This window comes from Ceratotherium simum, chromosome 33 (genome assembly GCF_057802395.1).
Source record: "Ceratotherium simum simum isolate JZ-2026a chromosome 33, ASM5780239v1, whole genome shotgun sequence".
NCBI lineage: Eukaryota > Metazoa > Chordata > Mammalia > Perissodactyla > Rhinocerotidae > Ceratotherium > Ceratotherium simum.
The window spans coordinates 16,617,279-16,643,387 of record NC_141932.1 but is presented as its reverse complement, the minus strand read 5'-3'; the positions used below and the strand labels follow the sequence as shown (position 1 = coordinate 16,643,387).

Sequence of the window (26,109 nt, the reverse complement as noted above, 5' to 3'; positions counted from 1 at the left end):
CACGCAACAAATATTTATTGGGCACCTACTTTGCACCAGGTTCTGTTCTAGTGCTAAAAATAACAGTGTTGACAAAACAGAACCCAGACCTCGAGAGCTGACGTTCTAGTCCTGGAGAACCAATAATATCATATAACCAGTAGCTAATATTTGCTAAATCCTTCCTATCCATGTATTAACTCATTCAATCCTTTCCGCCTTTGACTATCCTCATTTTCCAGATTAGGAAAACGGAGGCACAGAGAGGTTAAGTTACTGGCCCAAGGCCTGCACAGCCAGCAAGTGCTGAAATCAGATTTGAACCCAAAGCCAATCTTTAGCCGTCAGTTACCTCGCCAACAATGTGATGTAACATAACATAATAATGTGCTATGTTACCTAAAATAATTTTAGGCCCTGAAAAGTTTTGTGAACAAACTCCAGCAGGGAAATGAGGTATGTTTGGGTGGGAGAGTGTAATTTAGAAGGGGCAGGCAAGGAAGGCCTCTCGGAGGAAGCGGCCTGTGAGAAGAGGCCAGATAGACGACGAGATCCATGGGAAGGGAGGTCCAAGCATGGGCACTGCCAAGGCAAAGGCCCGGCGGTAGGCCATCGGTCTGGGATCCAAAGTTTCCAAGATGCCGAGTTTCCCAGATTCTAGCTTCCGTTTCAGGCCTCGAGCGCGCTGGAATCACCCTGGGGTTCGACGTGCCCTGGAGGCTCCGGGCTCCGCGGGCGGGGCCCTGCTCTCCCCGCGGGGCCCGGGCGGTGGGCGTGGCCGGCCTCACCTGGGGGCGTGGCCTATGGCCGCCCCGCCCCGGAGGAGCAGCCGGGGCCGAGCCGCGGGGCGCAGAGGGGCGCGGCGGGGCGTGCGCGGGGCGCGGCGTGGGGCCGCGGGGCCCGGAGCCGTCGGCGGTCAGGTGGGCGCCGGGAGCGCGGGGCGGGGACCCCGGGGGCCGCGAGGATGGGGACGGGGGCGGGGGATGGGAGCTGGGCCTGGCGCACCCCTGGGCCCGCTGGCCCTGCGACGGGGACGGGCCTTGGGACCCCTGGAGGCCCCCTGCCCCGGCCTGGGGCTCCCCGGCTCTGGAGGCCCACCTGGGGCCGCGCCCTCTGCCCCGTGCGCAGGTAAACAGGAGCGAGGACGGGGCGGGGCCTCGCGGAGGGAGGGGGCCCTTGTGACGGCGCGCGGGGCTGGGCCGCGGCCGGGAGTACATTGCGTGGTTTGGGGGGGCCTGGCCAGGATGGGGGCCTCCTGCCTGCGAGTGTGTGCGTGTGCATGAGCGAGGGTGCACGAAGCTCAGGGGTGTGTGTGATGGTGTCAGGTTATGGATGTGCGTGTGAAAGGGAGATGGACCGTCCGTGTAACCCTGCGAGGGCGCAGAGGGACTGTGTGAATGATGTGGAATTGTTTCGGTGATGTGAAAACGGGGGTGCCTCTGATGGTGTGTCTGTAATACTGTTGGGGGGGGCCTGTGTGTATGGTAGGGCATTGAACTGTTTATAGGATTAGGTGTGAGGGTGTGTGGCCGTGGTTGTCTTTCTGCCTGTACGATGGGGAGGGTGCCAGGGAGGTGGGGAGTGTGTGGAACAGCATGGATGTGTGCGGTGTGCCTGTGACTATCATTGTCAGCTGTGGGTTGTGTGCATGGGGCTGAGCACATGAAGGGGAGTGTGTGGCTTGGGGGGCTGTATGAGGGTGGGAACTGGTGTGTGTGGAGGAAGCAACCCGCGTGATGTGTGGCTGTGGTCGAGCCGTGAGTGTCGCTGTGACTGTTACCGACCACGGTTGCCAGTCCGGCTGTGGGTGGTGCGTGCGAAGCTGTGTCTGGAGCATTCGGCTCAGCTGTCTGAGATTGTGCGTGATGTCATGGGAGGTTGTATATGTCGGCAAAACTGCATGAATAATGGTTGCGGTTGTCAGAAGGGCTCAATGAACTTGTGTGATTGTGAGTTTGTTCATGGGGCCTGTGTGTGAGGTGTGAGACTAAGCGTGGTGTGACACACATATATACACACATATACACGTATAGAGAGATTGATGGCGACTGAGAGCCTGCCGTATATAAAATCCTCAGGATTACACACCTGCCCTTCCTGTGTGTGTGTGTGTGTGACGGTGAACGTGCGAGCAGGTGCAGAAACCGCTGGGCTGCTTCGGGTGGACATGGTGACCTGTGGGGGGCGGGTGTGGACACTGTGGCACTCCCTCTGCGCGTCTCCACAGCCGTCTGTGCCGTGGGCAGCCACTTGTGACAGCGTAACTGAGTCTGAGTTCAGGGATCATTTGCACGTCCGTGTATGTGTGTGTGCACCACGTGCGGGCCTGCGAATCCCTGGCTCGCCTGGCAGGGGGCGGGGCGTGGGAGGAAGTGGGGAAGATGGTGACGGATCCGCAGTGAGTCCTGGTGGGGGTGGTGCTGAGAGGAGGTGCTGGGCAGATACTGGAGAGGTGGCTGCTTGCCGGACTGTAGGACTGTGGGACAGGGCGTGTGTCATGGGGACAGGTGCAAGGAGACAGGATGTGAGTGATCTGGGATTTGGTTATATTTTCTAAGGTGAAGGGGGACAGACAGACAGAGCTTCTTCATGTGTTGGCTTTTATTTCTGAAGGGAAAATAGACCTGTGTGTTGGGTTGTATTTCTAAGAGGGGAGTGTACATGTGTTATTTCTGAAAGGAAAATGTGTGTGTGTGTGTGTGTGTGATATTTCTGAGAGGAGAATGTGTATTACGTTATATTTCTAACAAGGGAGTGTGTGTGTGTGTGTGTGTGTGTGTGTTGAGGTGTATTTCTGAGAATGTGTATTGTGTCATATTTGAAAGGAAGGAGAGAGTGTTATATTTCTGAGACTGTGTGTGTGTCTGCGTGTGTGAGGGCCCCAGAGGTATCACCAGCTGTCACGGACCTTGTCACCCACATACAGCCACATGAAGTCCCACATATGAGACCCCCACCCATTACGATCTGGGCCTCAGCCCCTCAGCTGTCACACGGCCGGAATGATGACACCCATGGGCCACGCCTGCCACACGTGTGTCCCGACACGCCTTGGGCTGGCTGGGCCTGTCTGCACTGGAGGGCGGAGCCCCTCTGGGTCTGTCAGCTCCCCAGGCCCTGGGAGCCAACGCATGGGGCCCCCTCCCTGACCCCCTCAACCTGGAGGCCTCCTCTGCTTCCGGCACTCCAGCCCCTTGGCCCTCTCCTCGCGCCCCACCCCCAGTGGTCTGACTGGTTCCCAACAAAAACACCCTAAGAATGAGCTCACAGAGAGGCTGCCGCCTCCACGTGCCCCGCCCCACACGCCCAGCAGAGGAGGGCACCTCCAGTCCCAGGTCCCACAGCTGGAGTTCCGGGCCAGGGTGTCTGGGGTCCTCGGGGTGGGGAGGGCCGGCCAGGTGAGCTGAGGGCGAGCCAGCGGTGTGCCCTCCTTTGGTTAATTACACACAGTGGGGTTTGGGGGTTGCCCTCGGGACAGGCGAAGCTGGACGAGAATGTTCCCAGCTTCGGGCCGGCCGGGATGGGTGTGGGACAGGGTGCTGGCTGGAGTGGGGAGAGCACGGAGGCGGAGGGCTGGCCGGGAAAGATGGAGAGGGAGGGAGAGCTGGGAAGGGTCCTGCTGGCCGGAATGGCCTGGAGGCTGAGGGGCTGGTGCCTGGCCCTGGCAGTGATTCCCCCATCCCGCTTACCCCCCCAGGAGCAGCAATGTCCGTGCAGGTGGCAGCCCCCGGAAGCACGGGGCTGGGCCCCGAGCGCCTGAGCCCTGAGGAGCTGGTGCGACAGACGCGACAAGTGGTGCAGGGGCTGGAGGCCCTGCGGGCAGAGCACCGCGGCCTGGCCGGGCACCTGGCTGAGGCCCTGGCAGGGCAGGGCCCGGCGGCTGGCTTGGAGCTGCTGGAAGAAAAGCAACAGGTGGTGACCCACTCGCTGGAGGCCATCGAGCTGGGGCTGGGCGAGGCCCAGGTACGAGGGGGCCAACTGGGGGGATGTGGCTCAGGCCCGGGGGGAGACCCAGGGATGAAGGGTCCGGTATGCAGGGGGGCAGCCTGGGGCAGGGGGAGGCCTAGGGGAGCCAGGCCTGGGAGGGGGAGGCTCTAGGCCAGAGATGGGGGTCTTGGTGTGTGACGGGGCCCCTTAACCCAATGGGGCCCTACATAGAACTGTGGATCCTGGGGAGACTTTGGGGTTGCACGGGTGGAATATGTGTCCCTAAGCATAATTTGTGGGCCTGGGTGAAATGAGAGGGGTCCCTGGGAGCCTCTGAGCATCCCTGGAGCCACACTGCAGGGGTCTCTGCAGAATCGGGGAGATCCTGGATAGCATGGGGGTGCCCTGGCTGGATCTGAGGCCCTGGGCCGGGCCTGGGGCTGCCTGGCAGGGTAGGGACCAGGCCCCCGACCTGCCCCCCACCACCCGCAGGTACTGCTGGCCCTGTCGGCACACATGGGCGCGCTGGAGGCTGAGAAGCAGCGGCTGCGGGCGCAGGCCCGGCGGCTGGCCCAGGAGAACGCGTGGCTGCGGGAGGAGCTGGAGGAGACGCAGCGGCGGCTGCGGGCCAGCGAGGAGGCCGTGGCCCAGCTGGAGGAGGAGAAGAGCCACCTCGAGTTCCTGGGGCAGCTGCGGCAGTACGACCCGCCCGCGGAGAGCCAGGTGCCAGTGCCGGGCCAGGCGGGGGCCGCAACGCGCTGCATCTCCCACCCTCCTAGATACCCCCCAGCCCCCAACCTCTCCATGGAGCCCCCAGTGCCCTAGACCCTCCAGAGAACCCCCCGAAGCTCTGCAAAACCCCACAACCCCCAGCCCCACTAGAGCCTTCCGCAGGAGCCCCCCAGCTTCCGCAAACCTGCGGATCCTCCCCAAGCCCTCGGGAGACCCCTGAGGCTCCAGACCACCTCCTCCCTCAAACCCTGAGATTCAGGACCCCAGTCTCTGAAACAAGCCCCAACCTTCATGACACCCCACTTTCCTCTCTGCAGCAGCCCGAGTCCCCCCCTCGCCGAGACAGCCTGGCCTCCCTGTTCCCTAGTGAGGAGGAGGAGAGGAAAGGTGGGTTGGGGGGAGCAAGTGACTGTGGGAGCCCAGCCGTGGAGGAGGAAAGGCCGAGGCTGGGGAGCGACTGCTGGACCCCAAGGTCTCTGAGCGGGGACTGGGGTGGTCAGAGCAGGGTGTCAGGAAGATCAAGCAGGTGGCTGTGGGGGTGACAGCGGGCAGGTGTGGAGCCACGCAGGCCACGGTGACCACAGCCCCACGGGCCCATCAGATGCCTGTGACCCCATCTCAGAAGTCAGTGCGGGGCCCATGGTCCCGGGGGCCAGGTGGGCAGCGAGGCAGCTACAGCTCTGGGGCGTATGTGTCCCCTGGCGTGGGGCTGGAGGGGCAGGAGGCCTGCAGTGACTCAGCGCCCGCCACCCCCAGGTCCTGAGGCGGCGGGGGCCGCAGCAGCTCAGCAGGGTGGCTATGAGATCCCGGCCCGCCTCCGGACCCTGCACAACCTCGTGATCCAGTACGCAGGGCAGGGCCGCTACGAGGTCGCTGTGCCACTGTGCCGCCAGGCCTTAGAGGACCTGGAGCGGAGCTCAGGCCACTGCCACCCTGACGTGGCCACCATGCTCAACATCCTAGCACTGGTCTACCGGTGAGGCCCGCAGCCGGCTGTGGCTTAAGGGGGAGCAAGGGCGGGCACCTGTTGTTGGGTGGAAGTGGGGGACCCTGGTATCTGCTCCACCAATGTGGGGCACCTGGGCTGGTGGTGAGGAGGGGCGACCCAGGCAAAGAGGAGTCAGCACAGGCAAGAGACCCCAACAGGGTGAGGAAGAAACCCGGGGTGGCCGGAGGCTTGGCAGCAATCTAGGGATACAGGGACCCTGTGCTAGACCTGGGAGGTGTGGGGAGACCCAGAAGGGACCCCCAAAGGGTGTCACCCATGCTTGGTTCAGCCAGGTCCCTGGGCCTGCGGGAACGAGCCCAGCCCATGGCCCCTGCTGCCAGCCTGGCTGACCCCCTTCCATCCCTGGGCCCCCCAACAGGGACCAGAACAAGTACAAAGAGGCCACAGACCTGCTCCACGATGCCCTGCAGATCCGGGAGCAGACGCTGGGCCCAGAGCACCCCGCGGTGAGTGGGGGCCCCGGAGGGAGGGGGGGCGGGCGGGCGGGCTGGGGGGCTGTGCCTTCTCACCCGACCTGCCTCCCCGACCCCACAGGTGGCCGCCACCCTCAACAACCTGGCCGTGCTCTACGGGAGGCGTGGGCGTTACCGGGAGGCGGAGCCCCTGTGCCAGCGCGCCCTGGAGATCCGGGAGAAGGTCCTGCCCCCCTGCCCAGCCCCACGGAGTCCTTTGTCCTGCATGGCCCTTCCCGTTTGATGTTGTGAGCCCCCAATCCCGTGACCCGCCACCCTTGACCCTCTGTGAGCTCCACTTGATCGACTCCTGACTCAGATCCCGTCTTACACCTCACCTCCTATGCCCCCAACCCGTCCCGACCTTCCAACCCCACAGGACCACCAGTACAGCCCCATCCTTGAGCCACGACTCTGACCTCACCCATCCCCAGTTTAGTGGTGTAACTTCTGCCCTCGGCCCCAACCTCATGTGACTGTCCACTCTGATCCTATAATCCCTAACTCGTGACCCCCATCACGGCTGCTGGCGTCATGTGGCCCACCAATCCCCGAGGACCCCAATGACTCGTGACCCGTGACCCCCTAGGTCCTGGGCCCCGACCACCCGGACGTGGCCAAGCAACTCAACAACCTGGCCCTGCTCTGCCAGAACCAGGGCAAGTTCGAGGCGGTGGAGCAGCACTATGCCCGGGCCCTGAGCATTTACGAGGCCCTGGGCGGGCCCCACGACCCCAACGTGGCCAAGACCAAGAACAACCTGGTGAGGGCGCTGCGGGCATCTCGGTCCTGGGGCCCCGGGCGGCGGGGGGGACACCCATTCGCCCGAGCGTGGGATACCGCGGAGGCCCTTGGAGGTGTCCCGGGACTCCAAGCTGGGCCCTGCCTGGTGAGATAGCTCAGCACAGAGGACATGGACGAGTCAGGAAACAGGCAAGTTAGCGGCGGCCAGAGCACAGCTCCAGGGGCAGAAGAGGCTGGAGACACTGGCCGGAGCTGACAGCAGGGATATTTATTGAGCTCTAGGCCCCCTTCTTAGTACTGCCCTGTACCATCCATTGCTTAAAGGACCCTACGAGGTAGGTGCTCCTGTGGCCCCATTTTACAGATGAGGAAACTGAGGCACACAGAGGTTGTATCTGGCCCAAGGTAGAGCAGGAAACGGGCTGAGCCAGGAAGTCACTGTCCTGCGTGGGGAGCAGGTGGGGAGGTGGTGGGGCCGGGCTGCAAACCCACTCTGCTATAAGGTGAGGCCTCGAGTGCGGGGTGAGCCCAGGCTTCTTCCTGGGGGTGGGGGGATGTGCCTGGATGCAGTGCTGGGGCCGGGGAAGGTCCCAGAGTTGAGCCAGTGTCACCCAGGCCGCCCCCTCCCCACAGGCCTCAGCCTACCTGAAACAGAACAAGTACCAGCAGGCAGAAGAGCTGTACAAAGAAATCCTCAGCAGGGAGGACCTGCCCGCCCCTCTCGGTGAGCCCCCAGACCCTCCCCCCCTCCAGGTGGCCCCGCAGTGTCCCCACCGCAATGTCCCCCATCTGTTCCACAGGAGCCCCCAACACAGGCACAGCTGGTGACACAGAACAGGTAAAGGTGGGCGTTGCTTTGGCTTCCGGGGAGGCGACGGGGACTGGATGGGATGGGGACTGACGGGTGTCCCCCCGCAGACCCTGCGTCGGAGCAGCTCCTTCTCCAAGCTCCGAGAGTCCATCCGACGGGGAAGCGAGAAGCTGGTCTCCCGTCTCCGAGGCGAGGGGGCGGCGGGGGCAGCTGGGTGAGTGTCGGATCAGGTCAGCCAAGAGCCCTGACATCTGCAGAATCGGCGCCCACCCCTCTCCCGCTCAGGAACCTTCCATGGTTCCCATCTCCCCTGTGACGTGGACAATCAAACCTGGTGCTGGAGAAGTCTCCCCCAGGGTGGGAGCCAGACACTCCTGGACTCACCCGTTCCCCCCACCCCCTCCTTTACAGGATGAAGAGAGCTGTGTCACTCAACACGCTGAGCATGGATGGCCCGAGGGCTGCTGGGACCCAGGTGAGGGGGGCCAGGGCCACCTGAGGCAAGGGAAGGGTGGGGATGACCGGGCTGGTGTCGGGAGCCAGGGGCTGCTAGGTGGCAGTGGGAACGGCCCCGAGGACAGGAGAATAAATGGGTTTTACTTGGGGTAGAAGCAGGGGGATGTGGGGACAGGAGGATGAGCAAGCCGGCAGCCAGGCTGCGGGGGTGGTCCTGGTGGCGACTGGGGCAGAGCTGTGTCCTGCCCCTCGCCCACCCTTCAACCATCCCGTCCCCAGTTCCCCAATCGGCACGTGAGCGAGGCCCCTCGGACACTCAGCGCCAGCACCCAGGACCTGGGCCCCCGCTAGAGTCGGCAGGACTGCGTGGCTGCAGCTTCTCGGGGAGACTGGGAGAGGGGTGGGCGGTGGGGGGGGTCCTTTCACCACCCTGCCTCGCTCCCCGCCTCTGGGGGGCACCCAGTATATCGGGCTTCCCCGCTGCCCTCTCTTCCTGCAATTAAAGGCCGTAGATCTGGCAGCCAGCCACGTCTGTGAGGTTTCCAGCAAGGACCTTCAAGTCCCTCCCCTGAGGGTCCCTACAAGCCGCTGGGACCCAGGGCAGGTAAGACTCAGAAGTCGCACAAACACCTTTTATGGCCCGGCCCACCTCACGCTACAGCTGCTGAGCAATCTGCTCTATCCTCCGCAGCGTCTCCTCCGACTGCAGCTGCTCCAGGCTGAGCAGGGACAGACCCAGCTGATCCTCCTGGCGGGGGAGAGGGTGTCAGACCAGGGGCTGGGGATGAGACGGCGGCTGCACTTCCCCACACGCCCCCATGGGGACACGGGGTCCAAGACTCGGGGCCACTAGTGACAGGAACGGCCCGCAAAGGCCTGTGGGACAGGACGTTTGAATCTGGAAACCCATATAATGCAGAGCATAGCCTCCTGCAAACAGAAGACAGGCCCGAGGGAGGCGGCAGCCAGGGAGTTGGGTCCACGCTAGAGAAGGATCGGCTTTCCCGAGGCCCAGCTTGCCCCGCGCCCCGGGCTCCGCGCACCTGCTCATCTATGGTAGACGCACACTGGCAGCTGTGGCCCTCGACTCTCCCCCCAGTTCCCAGGCCTGGCACGTGGGTGCACACAAACCTCTCTTTGTGGAAGGCAGTCTGGGGTTGGGGCGCGGGGAGAAAGCCAAGGGACCTCCCCGAGGAGGAGCTCAGCCCGGGGGGTGAAGGGAGGTGAGGGCAGGCTGCCCTGGCTCACCCGGTGGAACGGCTGTGCCATCTGCCTCAGGAAGTACTTGGCGACCTGGACCCCCTCGTCGACGGTCAGGTTGAGGTTGGCGTCCGTGAGGTGCTCCTGGATCCAGCGGGGCAGCTTCCCCCGTTTGTCCGCCCGGGCAAACCGCTTTGAGCAGGAGGGCAGGAGAGGGCGGGCGTCAGAACCCCCCTGGGGGCCCGGGCCAGGCCCTCCCTTCCCCGTCTGGAAAGTGACCGCGGGGACAGCCTGGGTGGCAGAGGCCCCTGAACCCGCACCTTGTCAGCAAAGATCATGAGGCCGTAGTCCGTCTTGCCCCTGATGGCCCGACCCACACACTGGGCCGCGTGGCGCATGGCATCGAAGGTGAGAAAGTCATTCTCGCGGATCTGGAACTGGTCCCGCAAGTATTCCAGCCGCGCCTGCAGGCGAGGAGGGCAGGGGGCAAGAAAATGGGGAGCAGTCCCTTCCTGCCTGCCCCTCCCCCACGCCACACATGTCCCTGTGGACCCCAGGCACCCCCAGGCACCACTCACCTTGAGAATGCGGCTCTGGGTGTAGACGTAGGGGACTCCGAACATGAGGACAGCCCGCCCGTAGTGGTGCACTGGGGACGGGGGCAGGAGAGAGGTCACCAGTGGGCCCCAGGAGGCCGTGCAGTGTGAGTAGGAAGAGAGTGCATGTGCTCCAAGGGCCGTGCCGGGCCCTAGGGACGAGGGAAGGGGGGCCCTCTGCGTGCCCAGGCTGTGGGTGGGTGGTCCCCTGGGGGAGCAGGCATGGCGAGAGCTCCACGCAGGCGCTGGCGGAGGGGAGGGCCTAGTCCACTCACCAAAGTCGATCCCCTCGGACACCTTGCCTCGGGCCACTGAGAGCAGGATGGCCCCACGGCCGTTCTCGCAGGCCTGGGGAGGCCAAGACGTGAGATGCGTCCCCTCAGAGCCGCCTCCTTTGGCCGCTCGGCACGCTAGTGGGTGCAGCATCCCCGACCCCCGCCCCTCCATACCCACCTCCTGGTACTTCTCCAGGGCGACACTGGTCTCAGCCCCGTCCTGGGTCTCGATAAAGAGCAGCTTGTTCCTCTGGATGTTTTCAAGGATGCCCTAGGGAAGGACTCGGGCAGGTCAGCGGGCGGGTTGGCGGAAGCTGGATTAAGGGCACGGCGCCCTGGCTACACTCAGCTGTGCCACAGATTCCCGTGTGACAGACACTTCTGTCTCCAGGCCTCAGCGTGCCCAGCAGAGATCGGGGAGGGAGGGAGGGAGGGTGGTGGAATCAGCCGGCCCCACTTCTTTTGGGAAACCCTGTGACCCAGGTAGGGAACGAATCCTCGCGCCCCATCTTGCAGACAAGTAGGGCAGGCATGGCCCAAGACGGCCAGGTGGGCCACTCCACCCCAGCCGGTGACTGGTGCAGAGAGTGACGTGGGCCGGGCAGAGCTGCTGCCTGGAGAGTTCATGGACACTGTAACAGAGACGTGTGGTACTGATGGAGGACAGACATGTGGACAGAGCGGTGGGACAGGACAGTCCAGAAACACCCCCCACACAGATGGGCCCCTGTGCCATTTGGGGGGAGAATGAACCTTGACGCCGACCTTACACCACCCAAAAGAGGTACCTCACAGAGCTAGACGTGAAAGCTAAAACTACACAGCTTCTAGAATGAAACACAGGAGACTATCTTTGTGACCTTGGGGTAGGCAAAGCTTTCTTAAATAGGACACAAAAGCACTCAGGATGTGGGGCTCCGGTGGCCAGCACCTGCCTTTCCCACTGTGTGGAAAGAGCCCGTCTGAGGACAAGACCGAGGGCTTTGCCGTGAGAGGACGAGGTGCCCCCCCACCCCCCCGCCCCCCATTCCCTGGTGCTTGGATCAGCCAAGTTCACTCATCTCACCCCAAAGAAGCCCTCGCTTTAACCTACCCCCGAGAGCGGGGCCATGGTGCTCACAGAAACAGAAAGGACACAGCCCCCCCAACCCCATCCTGCTGGCCGCCCAGTGCCCAGCTGTGGTGACCCCGTTTCCAGATGCCCCATGGCCTCACCCACACACTCCCCAGCAGGGGCTCTTGCAGACTCCCTGCCCTGGTCTCCGTCCAGCCTTAATTCTCCAGAACCTTCCTCTAACAGCACAGCACCCAGCAGTCACGCTGTTACCCAGGGTCTCCACACCACGCCATAGATACTGGAAGGACACAGTGATGGCGGTGACACCCCAAAAAAGTAGTGAGCAGATAGGGAACCCAGAAGGGGGATGTGGTTACCTCTCCTGAGAGGTATGCCTTTGAAGGAGGGGCCCTCAGAGGCAGCTAATGTTTTGGTTCTTAAACGGGATGTGGGGGCAGGGGGCAAAGGGGTGCACACTTCTTTAGACTGTTCGTATGTGTTCTGTACACTGTCCTGTCACCTGATACACGTCACCATTTAAGACACAAGAGGCGTGAAGCCAACACAGAGGAACAGAGCCGCGACTGGGGAGAGAGGGGCCTTAGGGGAGCAGGGGCCGGGGTGGCCGGGCGTACCTGCTCGTACCAGGAGGCCACGGTGCTCTCCATGTACTGGTAGCTGGTGAAGAAGGCCACGATGCCATCGGGGACCACGGCGGACATCTCCAGCAGAAGGTTCCCGTAGTTCCGGATCACCGCTGTCAGGGGTCAGAGGTTGGGTTCGCTCCTGGCCTGGGTCCTCTGCCCCGCCCCCATCACAGCTTTCCTGTCTAATGTCATCTTGGACTTGGGGTCCCCAGAAACCCACTGAGGCTGTCTGTAGGGGTGTTTGCAGACAGGCCACTTCTCTGGCCCTGAAGTTAGGCGTGGCCACGTGACGTGCCGTGGCCAATGAAATGGGTGCGGGAGTGGCCGAGTGTCACTCCGGGTGAACACTTTATGAGCCAGTGCACAATTCACCGTGACCCCTCCTGTCACATGTCACACTGCCGTGACCTGTCCAACGGTGGAGGTTCCCAGAGAGGAGACGGGGGGCAGGCCCCCGCCCACCCACAATGGCAGGGACTGTGGGCAAGAAGGAACCCCTGTGTCGAGCCACTTTGATTTGGGGGTACCTGTCACTGCAGCGTGACTGAGCCACTCTGATACACCTCCCTGGTCGGAACCCAAACAAACCACCCCCATGGGCAGCATACCAATATCTTCCCGGGTCTCAAATTTGGAGCTGATGGCCACCTGGTCGTTGCCACGGCCGATGATCTGGAGAGAGCAGGAGAGGTCGTAATAAGTGAAGCAGCAGCAACCGCTCCAATGAGTGAGGCCGGTGGCTGCCATGCTGTTCTAAGCTTTCTAGAGACACGGTGTCATTGAATGAACCTCGGCTACCCTGTTACCTGCATGGCACAGATGAATGACCAAAGGTTCAGAGAAGGTGAGTCGCCTGTCCAAGGTCACACAGCACTAAACGGCAAAGACAGAACTGACCCCAAGCCTGTCCACGTTTCCAACCAGCTGGCACACCCTGGCCAGCCCCAGCCGCCAGGCCGGTTGGTTCCAGGAGATGCTGCGCACCGCGACCTCCACAGCCGCCGGTGCGTCCCCACTGGCAATCACAGCACCGGGACGCAGCGCGTGCTCGTCACCAGTCCACAGCCCCTGAGGGGCCATGCCAAAAGCCAGAAAACCCTGGCAACTCCAGATATTTCAGTTTGGCACAAACTCATAGTGGCCAAACCTGCCCCACCCTGAGTCTACTCAGAGTCCTGACTTAGCTCCCCCAGTCTGACTCTTCAAAACGCCTTCCCGCTGAAATATAACACGACCTTCACTGCAGGGAGCTGCCCAGGCCCCGCCGGAGTGCTGCATACCGCACAGCATGTGCCTTCTTCCTAACTTCTGGAAAATTCCCAATTCTAAAACCCATCTGGCCCACGGGCTTCAGGGGAGGGACTGAGGGCCTGTGTTTGACGCCTGTCGTACAGAAGAGGAGACTGAGGCAGAGCAGAGGGGTCACTGACTAAGGTCACGGCTGGACGATGAAGCGGGCAAAGCCAAAGTGACCAACGCCAGGCCCCCGGCCACAGGAGCACGTTACACTCATTGTCTCACTGAATCTCCCCAACCGCCCTGGAGACGGGGAGGAGGCCTTCCCATTGTACAGAGGAGAAAACTGAGGCCCACAGGGAGAGGCGGCAGCAAGCCCAGGTCTTCTGAATCCAGCCTGTGTCCTTAGCCGTAAAGCTCTCCTGCTGCGCAGAGGAGGGGGCAGAGGAGGAAAGGCGGCCCCACGCCCATGCCCCGCCCCCAGCACCCGGCCCCCACGCACCATGGGGCAGAGGCAGACCCGGGCCAGCGTCATGGTGAAGGTTGCCATGGTGACGGGGTGGAAGTCCAGAATCTTGGGATAGATGTCCAGCGGGGACAGCGTCTACAGCAGGGACAGCAGGAAGGACCTCAGCGAGACTGGCAGGAACCAGGAGCTCCGTGGTGGAGGCGGGGGCTGGGGTGGGGGTGAAGGGTCCTCACCCCGGAGGTGATGATGACAGACTGGAAGCGCTCAAACACGGGTTTGATGGCCAGCGAGGCGTCCATGCAGCTGTGGGAAGCAGAGGTGAGGGCCAGGCCAGGGGGCTGGGCCCCCGCGGTCCGTCACATCCCCAGGGGTCTGGTCTCACCTGAAGTGCAGGATGGGGTTGGCAATGGTCGGGGTCCGGTCATCAAAGGGCTCGATGATGATGGTGAAACCTACAGGAGGCCGGTGAGGTTCCCTGGGCGCCAGGCAGAACCACGCCCACCGGCCATTCCCCAAACCCCCCACCCCCGTTAGTGAAGGGGACCAGCCACCAGCCGCCCAGGCCTAAAACCCAGGCATCCGAGTCCAAAATACACCCCAACCTGCCTGCCTCTCCCCAGGGCCGACACCTGTGCAAACACCCATGGAGGACCCCGAGCAGAGAGCACCAAAGGTTCCTCCACAGACCCCCAGCATCGCAGGGCCCACCCCAAGGCCTCGAGCCTTCTCCTACCATCTTTCTGTCTAAGCCCCAGGAGGCCAGTCAGCTCTGTCTCCAAAGTCCATCTGCAGGCCGACCACTTCCCCCAGCCCCTCCCCAGTCCAGCCGCCGTCACCACCCGTCTGGACCACTGCAGTCGCCTCCTCACTGGGCTCCCAGCTCCCACACCTGCTCCCTTCACAGCAGTCAAAGGCACCCTGGGAGATCTTGAGTCAGAAGCCCCCCACGGCACCCCACACCCCTCCCGGGGTCCAGAATCGTCTGTGGGGCCCTGCCAAACAAGCCCATTTCCTCCTTGCTCACAGGCCTCCTATGTAACTTTCACAAACCACCAGGCTCCCTCCACCCCAGGGCCTTTGCACTTGCTGGCCCCACTGCCTGGAAAGCTTCCCAAGGTGGTTGGCTTCATTTGGTCATCTGGGACTCAGGTCAGATGTCAGTTCCTCAGAAAGGCCTTCCCTGGCCACTGCAGGCATGCTCCAACACGGTAACATATTTGTTTCTCAGGAAAACTATTGCTTCCTGAATCATCTTCCTTATTTGTTTGTGTCTTTGCTCCCTGTCTTCTCCTCTACAATATAAGTTCCAGGAGGTCAGGACTGAGGTCTTTCTTGGTTCCTGAGACTCCCCAGTGTTGGGCCTGGCCCATTTGTTGAACAAATAGATGAATGAATGAATTCACATATTCAATTTCACTTAAAAAAAAATCAAGTCCTCTGTGCCCAGCCCTGTGCTGGGGACACAGCAGTGACCGAGACAGCTCTGGCCCTGCCCTCTCAAGGCTCACAGTCCAGTGATGGGGACAGACCTGTCCCCAGAGTGACCACTCAGAGTGCAGGGCTGGGACAGGGGAGCCCACGGGAGGGGGCCTGACGCACCCTGGCCATCAGAGAGGGCTTCCTGGAGGAGGGGACATCTCTACTGAGCCGAGAACTGAAGGATGATGGGGAGGTAGCTGGGGACTGAGAAAGATGGGGAACGATGTTCCAGGTACAAGACTGAGGTGTTGGTAGACGGGGGAGTGGAGAGGAGAGGAGAAAGCCAGAGAGGGAAGACGGTGGGACAGAGGGACGGACAAAGAAGGAAGCTTCCAGCGGGACTTGCTGCTGATTGGCCCTGGGGTGGGGGGACGGACTCCCTGTCCTCCTGCTGAGCCCAGCCCGGCTGCAGGATGTCAGGCGGGCCTGACCTGGTTTCCCGGATAGAGGAGTAATCCCCAGGGATCAGACTGAGCCCTTGGCCAGCTTAAAGCTGAGGACGGGGAGGGACTGTGGACCGATAAAGCCTCCAGGACACTTCCCCTCTCCCTGCAAGCTGGAAACCTGAGCACCATCCTCAACCCCTCTCCCCCATGCTCCCCAGTCCCAAGCACCAAGGCCCAGCCTCTTTACCTCCCTCATCTCTCTCCAGCCCTCCCTTTTCTCTTCCCGCCGTGGCCCAGTCTCCTGTCCCCAGTCCCTGCCAGAAGAATCTTTCTAAAGCACAAATCTGCCCCTGCTCCTCTCTTGCTCAGAACCTGCCATGGCTCCCCAGTGCCGTCGTAAGCAGAATGAACAACTCCTTACCACACCCTAGAGTGTGAGCTGACCCCACAGAACTTCTCTGGCCTCACTCAGGCCAGTGCCCGCTCCCATCCCTCTCCACTCCACAGCCAGAGGGAGCTTTGAGAATACAAACCTGAGCATGAGGCTCGCTCACTCAAGAACTGTCCGTGGCTCCCCACTGCCCTCAAAATAAAGCCCAAACTCCCGAGCCCAGCCCTACAGGGTCCTGTGTGTCTTGAGTCCCACAGCCAACCCTCTGGACTCCACTGGGACCCTGACCCCGGCAGAGGCGGGAAGAGGGGGGCTTACCCTTGGCGTAGGTGCTGACAAGGGTGGCGAAGTTGGCGAGGAGGGTGAGCGGGGAGAAGTCGGCGAGGTCGGCGATCTCCAGGGTGTACAGGAGGGAGCGGAGGCGCTCGGCGCAAAATCTGGAGTGGGGGCGAGGGAGTCAGGGGGCGGGGGCAGGCAGGAACAGGACCAGCGGCCAGGACAGAGCACGTGGCCACGTGTCTGTCTCCCCAGGTCACTGGGCGCTCCGGGAGGGCAGGGACCGGGGCTGTTTCGGTCACCTCTGTGTCAGCAGCCATGCTGCTTGATGGCACATACAGAGCAACAATCATACACCTGAGTACGTGGTCGTACGTCACACGTGGTCACACTATCTCGTACTCAGGTTCTCAGTCAAAACAGAGACGCACAACCACACCCAGATTCCCACTTCACGATGTGAATCCTGCACGGCCACACGGTCACATGCTCACGCCCAGAACCTCTCACACTGCCTGTCACGCTTGGCCACCCACCCTCAGTGACACACACGGTGTCAGAGTCCCACAATCTCACGCCCCCTCGAGGAGCCTCACACACACTGCGTCAACAGCACGCATGCACACGCAAGGCCACCCACCCACCAACGCTGACAGTCGGGCTTGAGGCTCTCACCCCTCAGGGACAGGTCACAGAGCAGGACCGCCTGGCTGCAAGTTTAAAACTCGCCTCCTGAACGTGATTTCTTCAAATCTGTCTTCTCTACCCCTCCCCACTGGCTGTGATCCCCTAGCCTCAGGGCTCCCCTGTCGCAGCCCTGCCCACTCTGGGTCGCTCCTGTCTCATCCCTTTGTTTCCCTCACAAGTCCCCTCCTCCAGGAAGCCTACCCTGATCTCGATCTCATAGTTATTTAATGTTTCTTCCTCTGATTCTCACGATGTTGGTGGGGTGGGACCATCTCTCTCTTGTTCCCACTGCATCCCCTCCTCCAGGAAGCCCACCTGGTCCCCTGCTGGGTCAGGTGCCCCCTCTGTGTTCCCTCAGCCCTCTGGGCTCCCCCACCTCAGTTCTGCCCATTCTGGGTCATCCCTGGTCTAGGACAGGTCTGTCACCCCCTGGACGGTGAGCCCAGGAAGGCAGGGCCAGAGCTGTCTTGGTCACCACCATGTCCCCAGCACACAGCAGTCACTTGGGGAACATGTGTCGAGTGGCTAAGATCCTCTCTTTGCCCTCACAAGTCCCCCATCCAGGGGAGACCAGGGAAGCCACACGGGGCCGTCCCACACCCTCAGGGGCAGGGCGGCAGGGGCTTCAGAGCCCTACAGACCTGGCTCTGCACGACTACCCCACACAGTGCTGTGTGACCCTCCTCTCCAGGCCCCGTGTCCTCATCTGCAACACGGGGACACCGCACTGAGATTCCATGAGAAACGGAACATAGAATGCTTAGCTCCTCGTCAGTCCTCAGACAGGGTAAGTGACTCGTATCATGCTTTCTCATTTAACCACCACAGAAACCTGGGAGTAAAGGAGATGACCCCCTACTAACTTTTCAAAGGAGGAAACTGAGGGTCAGAGAAGACCAATGACATCCAAAACAGCAAAGGGAAAGTACAGGAAGCCTCACCCCACTCCCAGGTCCATTCTCTGCCTGCTCTGTGCCGGGGAGACTGAACCCCCCCCAGATTGCATCATGGGGATGCGCCTGCCCTCAGGCTTGGGGGACAACTAGCAGCGCCGGTGTAAGGAGACACGGGTCCAGGGGCTCCTCAGCATTTTCCCCCAGCTCCCACCCTGCTGGGCCTCGTCAGGAGCCCCTCTCCAGGGCCGCTCCCTGCCCTGCCCCGGTGACCTGGGGTAGAAATCTCTCTGAGCTCTAACAAGTGCCCAGGGGCCTCACCACCCCTGTGGGTCCTCCCCCCCTGCCTGCCCCCTCTATAAACAGTCCTCCATCAAACTCGCTTCAGGTAAATTCTCCGATCCAGCCCTGTGTTGCCTGCCAGGCCCCCGCCCAACGCAGGGACCCAGCACCGGCAGGGACCTCGCCCACAACCTTGTCCAACCAACGGTGTCACACATGCCCCACCCACTCCTCGCGTCTCCCGACACTGGCGACGCGGTGACCCAGGCCCGGCTCGGAGGACAAGGCTGGGCCCCCGCCCCGCAGGGACCGGGCGCACCTGAGGGGCTTGCGCTGGATGCACACGCGCTGGGCCAGGCCGCTCAGGAAGGCGGGGGGGCTCTCCTGCACCACGTGGTGCACGCGCAGCCGCCACTTGACGTACTCCAGCAGGCGCCGCAGGAAGCCCAGGAAGTGCTCGGCCGTGCGGATGGAGCCGGGCACCGCCTCTGCGGGGAGAGCGGGTCAGGCGCCGCGGGGACGGCCGGCACGGGCGGGGGCCGGGGGCCGGGGGCGGGCGGCTCACCCTGCAGCACCTCGTCGGGCAGCACGGGGTTGGCCAGGTGCGCGTCCGTCTCCCGGGCGATGCTGGCCTCCCGCAGCCCCTCCACCAGGCGCCGGTACTCCTCCCGCAGCCGCTGCTCATCTGTCTCCTTGATCCTGCGGGAGAAGGGGTGTGGGCGGGTGGGGACGCCTGCGGGGCACTGGGGTGGCGGGGGGGGCAGGTCAGGCAGAGAGCAGGGGCCCGGGGGGCCAGGGGGGGCACCAGGGCCGACCTGAGCACCGTCTTCTGCAGGGTCTCCAGGTTGCCCTGGCACCGGTCTAGGGTCCGGCGGGTGATGTTGACACTCATGGAGTCGATGCAGACGTTGTCTAGAGAAGAGGGCGGAGAGGCTCAGGCTCCGCCAGGCAGAGGGGAGCAGCCTGAGGGGCTGGCGGCTGGCACCCTCCACCCCCCCCACCCCCGGCTCTGGGGCCCTCCTCACCGATGTTGTGGGCCTCGTCAAAGACCACCACGGCCTTGCGGGCCAGCTCCTTGGACACCTGGTCTGCAATCTTGGGGTCCAGGAGGTAGTGATAGCTGTACACCACCACATTGGCGTGCAGGATCTGGGGGCCGAGGAGGGCAGTTACCCCAGCCCGTCTGCCAGCACCCACCCCCGGGCCCTGCCACCCCCGTCACTCCCTCCCAGGCCCACAGGGGTAAGACAGGAGAGAGACACGGGCAAGGCACGAATATAAGTAAACGGATTGAGACAGACAGACTGCCAGATATAGACATGGACCCACAGGGAGATACAGGCAGACAGATGGGCAGGCAGCCTGTAACCCTCACACAAGCCCCTCTGCCCGCCCCGCCAGCCTCCTCACCGAGTAGCGGGCAAGGAAGTATGGGCACCAGCCCTGGCGCTTCCCCAGGGCCTTCAGGTCATCCAGGTTGTAGATGCCAGCGGGGAGGGGCACCTGGCGCCCATGGGTGTCAAATTCCTGGGTGGGGCGAGAGGGAGCCTGCGGGTCAGGGAGGTTGGCCGTCCCAAGCAGCTCGCCCTCCCTCCCTCGGCCCTCCCCCCGTGGGCACCTCGTAGAAGCGGCAGTGGGGCAGGCTGGGGTCCTGCTGGTACTGCGCCCGCACGTAGGAGGCCGTGAGGCTGTGGCATTTCCCATCAACGTCCTTCCCAAAGCGCAAGGGCGTCACCTGGGCAGACGAGGGGCATCTTAGCACCGAGACAGGCCGAGGAGCCTAACTAGTCCTGGAACTGGGGGCTCACCTCACAGCTAGGTGGGATGGGAGGCTGTCCTGGCCCATCCGGGGTGAGACTCGGGGATTTTTGGAAAACTCGAACCTCAACCTGTTTCATTATTAAACAGTTAAGACACTTGGGAACTCACTGCAGAGACGCAAGAGTGGTAAGATTGTTAGACTCTTCAAATTATTATTTTTAAAACATTAAGCCCTATATACAATAGGATATTCTTCAGCCATAAAAAAGAAGGAAATCTTGCCATTTGCGACAACATAGATGGACCTTGAGGGCATTATGCTAAGTGAAATAAGTCAGAGAGAGAAAGACAAATATCTTATGAACTCACTTATATGTGGAATCTAAAAACACAAACCAAACAAACTCATAGATACAGACAATAGATGAGGGGGGCAGGGGGTGGACGAAATGGGTCAAAAGGTATAAACTTCCAGGTACAAAATAACTAAGTCATGGGAATGTAATGTACAGCATGGTGACTACAGTTAATGATGCTGTACTGTATATTTGAAAGTTGCTAAGAGAGTAGATCTTAAAAGTTCTCATCACAAGAAAAAAAAATTTTTGTAACTACGTAGGTGACAGATATTAACTAGACTTACTGTGGTGATCATCTTGCATGGTATACAAATATCGAATCGTTATGTTCTAACCTGAAACTAATATAATGTTATATGTCAATTAGACCTCAATAAAAAAAAAATTAAGCCTTGAAGATTCTTTAGCATGTAAATTGAGGATAACTGCTTTATCTTTTTTTTCTCCCCCCAAAGCCCCAGTAGATAGTTGTACGTCACAGTTGCACATCCTTCTAGTTGCTGTATATGGGACGCGGCCTCAGCATGGCCGGAGAAGCGGTGCGTCGGTGCGCGCTGGGATCCGAACCCCAGGCCGCCAGCAGCGGAGCGTGCGCACTTAACCGCTAAGCCACGGGGCCAGCCCTGCTTTATCTTTTAAAATGCTACAACAGCCAGAACCTTGGCGAGGTCTAAGAATCAGAGGAGGTTCTGCTCGCACAGTCTGAGAACCTGCCTTGCCTTCACCCTGCCCTGTACCCTCCGAGGCTCTGCTGGTGGCACCACCACAGCCCAGGGCTGCCTTTCCTCAGAATAAAACCCTGGGGCCGGCCCCGTGGCTTAGCGGTTAAGTGCGTGCGCTCTGCTGCCGGCAGCCGGGGTTTGGATCCCGGGCGCGCACCGACGCACCGCTTCTCCGGCCATGCTGAGGCCGCGTCCCACATACAGCAACTAGAAGGATGTGCAACTATGACATACAACTATCTACTGGGGCTTTGGGGAAAAAAAGGAGGAGGATTGGCAATAGATGTTAGCTCAGGGCCGGTCTTCCTCAGCAAAAAGAGGAGGATTGGCATGGATGTTAGCTCAGGGCTGATCCTCCTCACAAAAAACAAACAAAAAAAAGAATAAAACCTTTTCCTTCGCCAAGGGAAGGCTCCGAGACTGCTGCCCCTTCCCTCTCCCCTTCCCATTTCATCAGTCGCCAAAGCCTGTGCTACTTCTCTTTAATTATCATTCATCATATGTATCATTTCTCATATATTCCTACAAATAATGTTACATACTATATATTCCATGAGTTACCAGACATTAAGTGCTTAGAACAGTGTCTGGTGCACAGGGAACCCAATAGTTTTGTAACATAATTTAATAACAACATTCTATGTGTCATTATTATATATTAATATCATAATTTCTAATAGTCTTTTAGCTCTTTGCACATGCTAAGGGCTATATGCATTATCTGGCCCAATCTTTTTTTTTTAATTATTGAGCTATTATTGGCATATGACTTTATATTAGTTTCAGGTGTACAACATAATGATTTGATACTTGTATATATTGCGAAATGATCAGCACAATGAATCTAGTTAACATCTATCACCACATATTGTTACAATATTTTTGCTTATGATGAGAACTTTTAAGATCTACTCTCTTAGCAACTTTCAAATATACAATACAGTATTATTAACTATAGTCACCATGCTGTACATTACATCCCCAGGACTTACTTATTTGATAACTGGAAGTTTGTACTTTTTGACCTCCTTCGCCCATTTTGCCCACCCTCCAGCCCCCTTGCCCAATCTTATCAACAACTATATGAAGAAGGTAATGAATTATCCCCATTTTACAGAAAGGAAGACTGAGGCCTAGAGAGTAGAAATCTCCCATCCAAGAGTACATGGCTAATAAGTTGCAGAGCCAGGAAAGCAGGCCTCCCAGACTCCAGGAGCTGCCTTTTTAACCTCTCCCAGGCTGGGAGAAGTGGGAAGTCTCCCCGGAGGAGGTGTGCTTGCCTGGGCCGTGAATGATGAGTGGGAATTTGATGAGCGAGAAGAGAAGTCTGTGTGTGGCCCCTGCATACCTCCCTGACAGGTCTGGTCTGCAGATCTAGGACTCCTGGTTGGATGGAAGAGTTTCCTCAGCCCCGAGGCTTAGGGCGAGGGGAAAAATGGGCGCTCACCTCAGGATGAATACACAGGTTCTTCCGGGAGCTCAGAGCCAGCCCCAAAAACTGCAGCTTCTCGCCCTCCTGCTTCTCGTAGAAGTTGAGCAACTTTCGAAGCTCCTCGATCACCTGGTCCGGTCGAGGAGGGAGGGGGGACTCAGCCTCGTTGAAAGCACAAAGCCCCTGCCCAGCCAGGCCCCAGCCCTTCTCCAGCTTCCCAAGCGCCCCCAAAGCTGTGATGGCCACCACCAGGGGGACCAACAAGGTCCAGGAGCACTAGGATTGGGCCTGGCTCACCTTCTCAATCTCAGGCACAGTCCTCGAGCAGTAGATGAGTTTAGTCACCTCCAGCGGATAAGCCTGCCGACGACAATGGCCTCAGCCCCTGTCCAGCCTGCTCCCTCTTTCCCCTACACGGGCCCACTGGGTCACTCACCCGCTGGTATGCCATGATCAGGGCCAACAGGGACACTGTCTTCCCGGTGCCTGAGGGCATCTCCAGCACTCCATGACCCTGTGTGTTGAGGGTGGCAGGGACAAGACACAGGCTCTCAGAACTTCAGGGACACAAATTCTGGGGACCTCCTCTCCAGAGTGCCATCATCTTGGAATAGCAGGACAACACAGCAGCTAAAAGTCTGGGCCCCAGGGGCAGTGGGTTTAAACCCACTTCTGCCTTTCTGGCCTCAGTTCCTTCATCTTTAAAATGGGCCTCATAAGCACTTCTTCATAGCATAACTATGAGGATTAATGAGCAACTGGGGGTTAAATACCTAGCATCTGAAATATAGTGACCCCTTTTCCTTTTAATTTAGCAAACACTTCCACAGCACTCACTTTGTGCCTGGCACTACTTCTAAGCGTCTTACATTAGGGTTTCTCAACCTTGGCTCTATTGACATTTTGGGGCCAGATAATGCTTGCGGAGGGCTGTCCTATGCACTGTAGGATGTTTAGCAGCATCCATGGCCTCTACCTACTAGATGCCAGTAGCACCCCTCGACCCGTATGACAACCAGGAATGTCTCCAGACACTGCCCAATGTCCTCTGGGGGGCAAGATGGTCCCCAGTTGAGAGCCACTGTCTGCCTGAGTGAATTAACTCATATAACCCTGACATAACCTCCAAGGTAAGTACTATTACTATGGCCATTTCACAGAGGTGAAAACTGGAACGGGGAGATTAAGTGATTTACCCAAGGGCACACAGCTGTGGGTCCAGGATTCCAACCCAGGCAGCCGACTCCAAAGTTTATACATTCCTAACCACTGAGCAGCTCAGCCTTCGATAACTGTTGGTGGCTACTATTATGAACTATTATTATGTAAGATAACGGGAGGGTTGGGAGTGCTGGCTCCCTAGGACCTCAGGTTTCTAAAATCTAGACGTGCTGCAGTCTCCAGACGCCCGTGGGGCAGCCCCCCGGTCAGGTGGGCAGCGGCGGCCGGCCCACCCACCTTGGCGTCCAGCGTGCGCTTAAGTTCCAGCATGTAGGAGAACTGCTCCGGGTAGATGTAGTCGTAGGGGAAGTAGACCAGCAGCCCGTCCACGTTGAGCCTGGCGGCGGGGACTGCCGGGTCAGTCGCCCGTCCCCTTAGGCAGCCCCCAAACTCCCCCGTCGTCCGACCGACCCGCCGGTCCCCCCGGGCATCCCCCAGTTCCCAGAAGCCTCCGGGTCCCCGGCATCTCCTCGCTGACCATCCCCGTTACGGCCTCGTGGGTACCCACCCCCACCCCTGCAGCCTCCCCTTGGCCCTCTGGGGCCCCAGGCGCGGCCCCCGGCCCCCCGATCCTCCAGACCCCCGCGCCCACTCGCGAGCCGCGCATCACGACCCCCTCTCACTTCATGGCGCCGGCGGCGGAGTGAAGCGGCGTCGGCCCGCCTCCCTCATGAATATTCAGTGAGAGGCAGGATCCGTGGGCGGCCTCGAGCGGCCTCTCCATCTTTCTCATGACGCCATTGGCTTATCCCGCCCGTCACTCCAGTGGGGCGGAGCCAATCGGGATAATGCGCGTGCGCACGGCAATGGGAGGGCGGGCTCCCGGGAGAGGCGGGGCCGGAGGCGTCTCTGAGGATCGCCGAGTACCAAGAACAAAACATGGAGGGAAGAGAACCGAGAGAGTCGATCCCATTTGTTAGGATTCTTGCTTTCTGCATCTGCCCGGATTGTTTCAGTAGGGAATAGAATCTTAGGGAAAATTACAGAGAAAGTGGGGACTCCTTCGGGACGCATGAGTTAGGAGTGGCTTCGCGACACCAGAAAAACATGCACTTATAAAACGCCTGCTGTGTCCTAGACCTCTCTGGGATAAATAACTCCTCCCATTTATTGAGCTCCTACTGTTTGCCAAATACTGTGCCAGACGTCTTAATCAGCCAGTAATGGAAAGGTGGTGTGGTTTGGTGGTTAAGGTGTGGAGTCTGGAACCAGAAGGCCTGGGTCGAAATCCTGGCTCCACTCTCTGTGTGACCTTGCTCAAATTACTTAATTTCTCTGGGGTTCCATTTTCTCTTCTGCAAAGTAGGAACAATTAGGTTATCTACAATGTAGATGACGCTTAATTAACCCACATAAAGCAGTTAAAACTGGGCTTAGCACATACTAAGCATTCAATGAATGCTAGTAGCTTTTATGTGTTCGTTCAACAACTAGCTATGGGGCATCTTCTGTATGCCTGACCCCCTGTTAGGCCCTGGGAACACAGAGGTGACCAAGACAGCCCCTGTTCCTGTCCTCAAAGAACAGATACTAAACATACAAATAAATATATGATGACAAGTGCTGTGAAGAAAATTTTCAGGCAACCATAAGGGCTGTGTACAGAAGCCTGCAGTCAACTGTGGGGTGTGAGTGTTGACCAGAACAGTGGTCACCGAAGGTTTCTTTGAGGAAATGAGGTTTGAGTAGAGACAGGAAGTATGAGAAGGAACCAACCAGCCAAGGGGGATGGATGAGGGAAGTGGAAAGGGTGTTCCAGGCAGAGGGAACACTACACGTATATAAAAGCTCTGAGGACAGAAGAAAGCTGTTACCTCAAAGGGCTGAACGGAGTGCTGTGTGGTGGAATTCAGCAAGGACAGAGAGTAGAGAGAAGCAGCTGGAGGGCCGGGCAGGGCCAGATCAAAAAGTTTTACAGCGGCCTACAGAGAGCTCTCTCTAACTAGCTGACCCCCTCATCATGCCCACACCAACCCAACTTACCTCTCTCTAATCTCCTCTTCTCTCCCTCAGTTCATTCTGTTTCAGCAACGTTATCCTCCTTGCTGTTTCCAAAAATGCATGAGACACTTCCTACCTCAGGGCCTTTGCACCTGCTCTTCCCTCTGCCTGGAATGCTTTTTCCCCTGATGTCCACATGGCTGATCTACTCACCTTCTCCAGGTCTTTGCTCAAGGGTCACCTCCTAGGAGGCCTTCCCTAACCACCAAATGAAACTCAACCCCTGCACACACACAAACACACACTACGCTGTATCTCCCCTGCTTTTTTTTTCTTCAGAGCCCATCTAACCATCTGACATACTGAATATTTGACTTATTTTGTTTAGAAAGTCAGCTCCGTACAGACAGGGATTTTGTCCACTTGATTCACTACTATAGCTGCAGTGCCTGCTACCATGCCTGGCACACAGTAGGGGCTTAATAAACATTTGTTGAGAGAGTAACTAAGCAGGGAAGGGAAATGATCAAATGTGCATTTTGAACCCATAATTCCCTTTGGGTGCCCTGTGGCACGTGAACTGGAGGGACAACGATTGGCAAACAGTCAGGAGCCAGTCGGTGGCTGAGGCTAGGGTAGCAGAGAGAAGAATTATGTCACTTAATCCTCATGACAGTCCTATAAATGGC

At 59.5% G+C, this 26,109-nt stretch overlaps 2 protein-coding genes across 2 annotated transcripts; one reads left to right on the top strand and one right to left on the bottom strand.

The window, feature by feature from the left end:
• The first annotated feature begins 824 nt into the window (after positions 1-824).
• On the top strand, positions 825-8,508 carry KLC3 (kinesin light chain 3). Its single transcript, XM_087421555.1, has 13 exons — positions 825-899; positions 3,677-3,942; positions 4,399-4,629; positions 4,956-5,025; positions 5,395-5,614; positions 6,006-6,093; positions 6,182-6,283; positions 6,689-6,862; positions 7,477-7,567; positions 7,644-7,681; positions 7,762-7,868; positions 8,066-8,129; positions 8,390-8,508. The coding sequence occupies exons 2-13, from the start codon at positions 3,685-3,687 to the stop codon at positions 8,459-8,461; spliced, it is 1,515 nt and encodes a 504-aa protein (XP_087277681.1). The 5' UTR covers positions 825-899; positions 3,677-3,684; the 3' UTR covers positions 8,462-8,508.
• Positions 7,721-24,121, bottom strand: ERCC2 (ERCC excision repair 2, TFIIH core complex helicase subunit). The gene is made up of 24 exons (XM_014795242.2): positions 24,103-24,121; positions 23,717-23,816; positions 22,695-22,772; positions 22,556-22,618; positions 22,274-22,387; positions 19,603-19,719; positions 19,395-19,511; positions 19,010-19,133; positions 18,800-18,896; positions 18,550-18,683; positions 18,304-18,472; positions 16,165-16,283; positions 13,973-14,042; positions 13,824-13,893; positions 13,624-13,725; positions 12,494-12,557; positions 11,874-11,995; positions 10,360-10,452; positions 10,182-10,254; positions 9,889-9,959; positions 9,631-9,774; positions 9,359-9,502; positions 8,760-8,858; positions 7,721-7,864 (listed from the first exon to the last, which is right to left on the bottom strand). Exons 1-23 carry the CDS (start codon positions 24,105-24,107, stop codon positions 8,766-8,768), a joined length of 2,283 nt encoding a protein of 760 aa, XP_014650728.1. The 5' UTR covers positions 24,108-24,121; the 3' UTR covers positions 7,721-7,864; positions 8,760-8,765.
• Between the last annotated feature and the right edge of the window lie 1,988 nt (positions 24,122-26,109).

Excerpts from the sequence above, each read along its gene's own strand:
- KLC3 (XM_087421555.1), top strand. The coding sequence starts at position 3,685 with ATGTCCGTGCAGGTGGCAGCCCCCGGAAGCACGGGGCTGGGCCCCGAG. Across the intron at positions 4,630-4,955 it reads ACCCGCCCGCGGAGAGCCAG|CAGCCCGAGTCCCCCCCTCG; the intron begins GTGCCAGTGCCG and ends TCCTCTCTGCAG. Across the intron at positions 6,284-6,688 it reads CCCTGGAGATCCGGGAGAAG|GTCCTGGGCCCCGACCACCC; the intron begins GTCCTGCCCCCC and ends GTGACCCCCTAG.
- ERCC2 (XM_014795242.2), bottom strand. Across the intron at positions 9,775-9,888 it reads CCCAGAGCCGCATTCTCAAG|GCGCGGCTGGAATACTTGCG; the intron begins GTGAGTGGTGCC and ends CCTCGCCTGCAG. Across the intron at positions 9,503-9,630 it reads TCATGATCTTTGCTGACAAG|CGGTTTGCCCGGGCGGACAA; the intron begins GTGCGGGTTCAG and ends TCCTGCTCAAAG.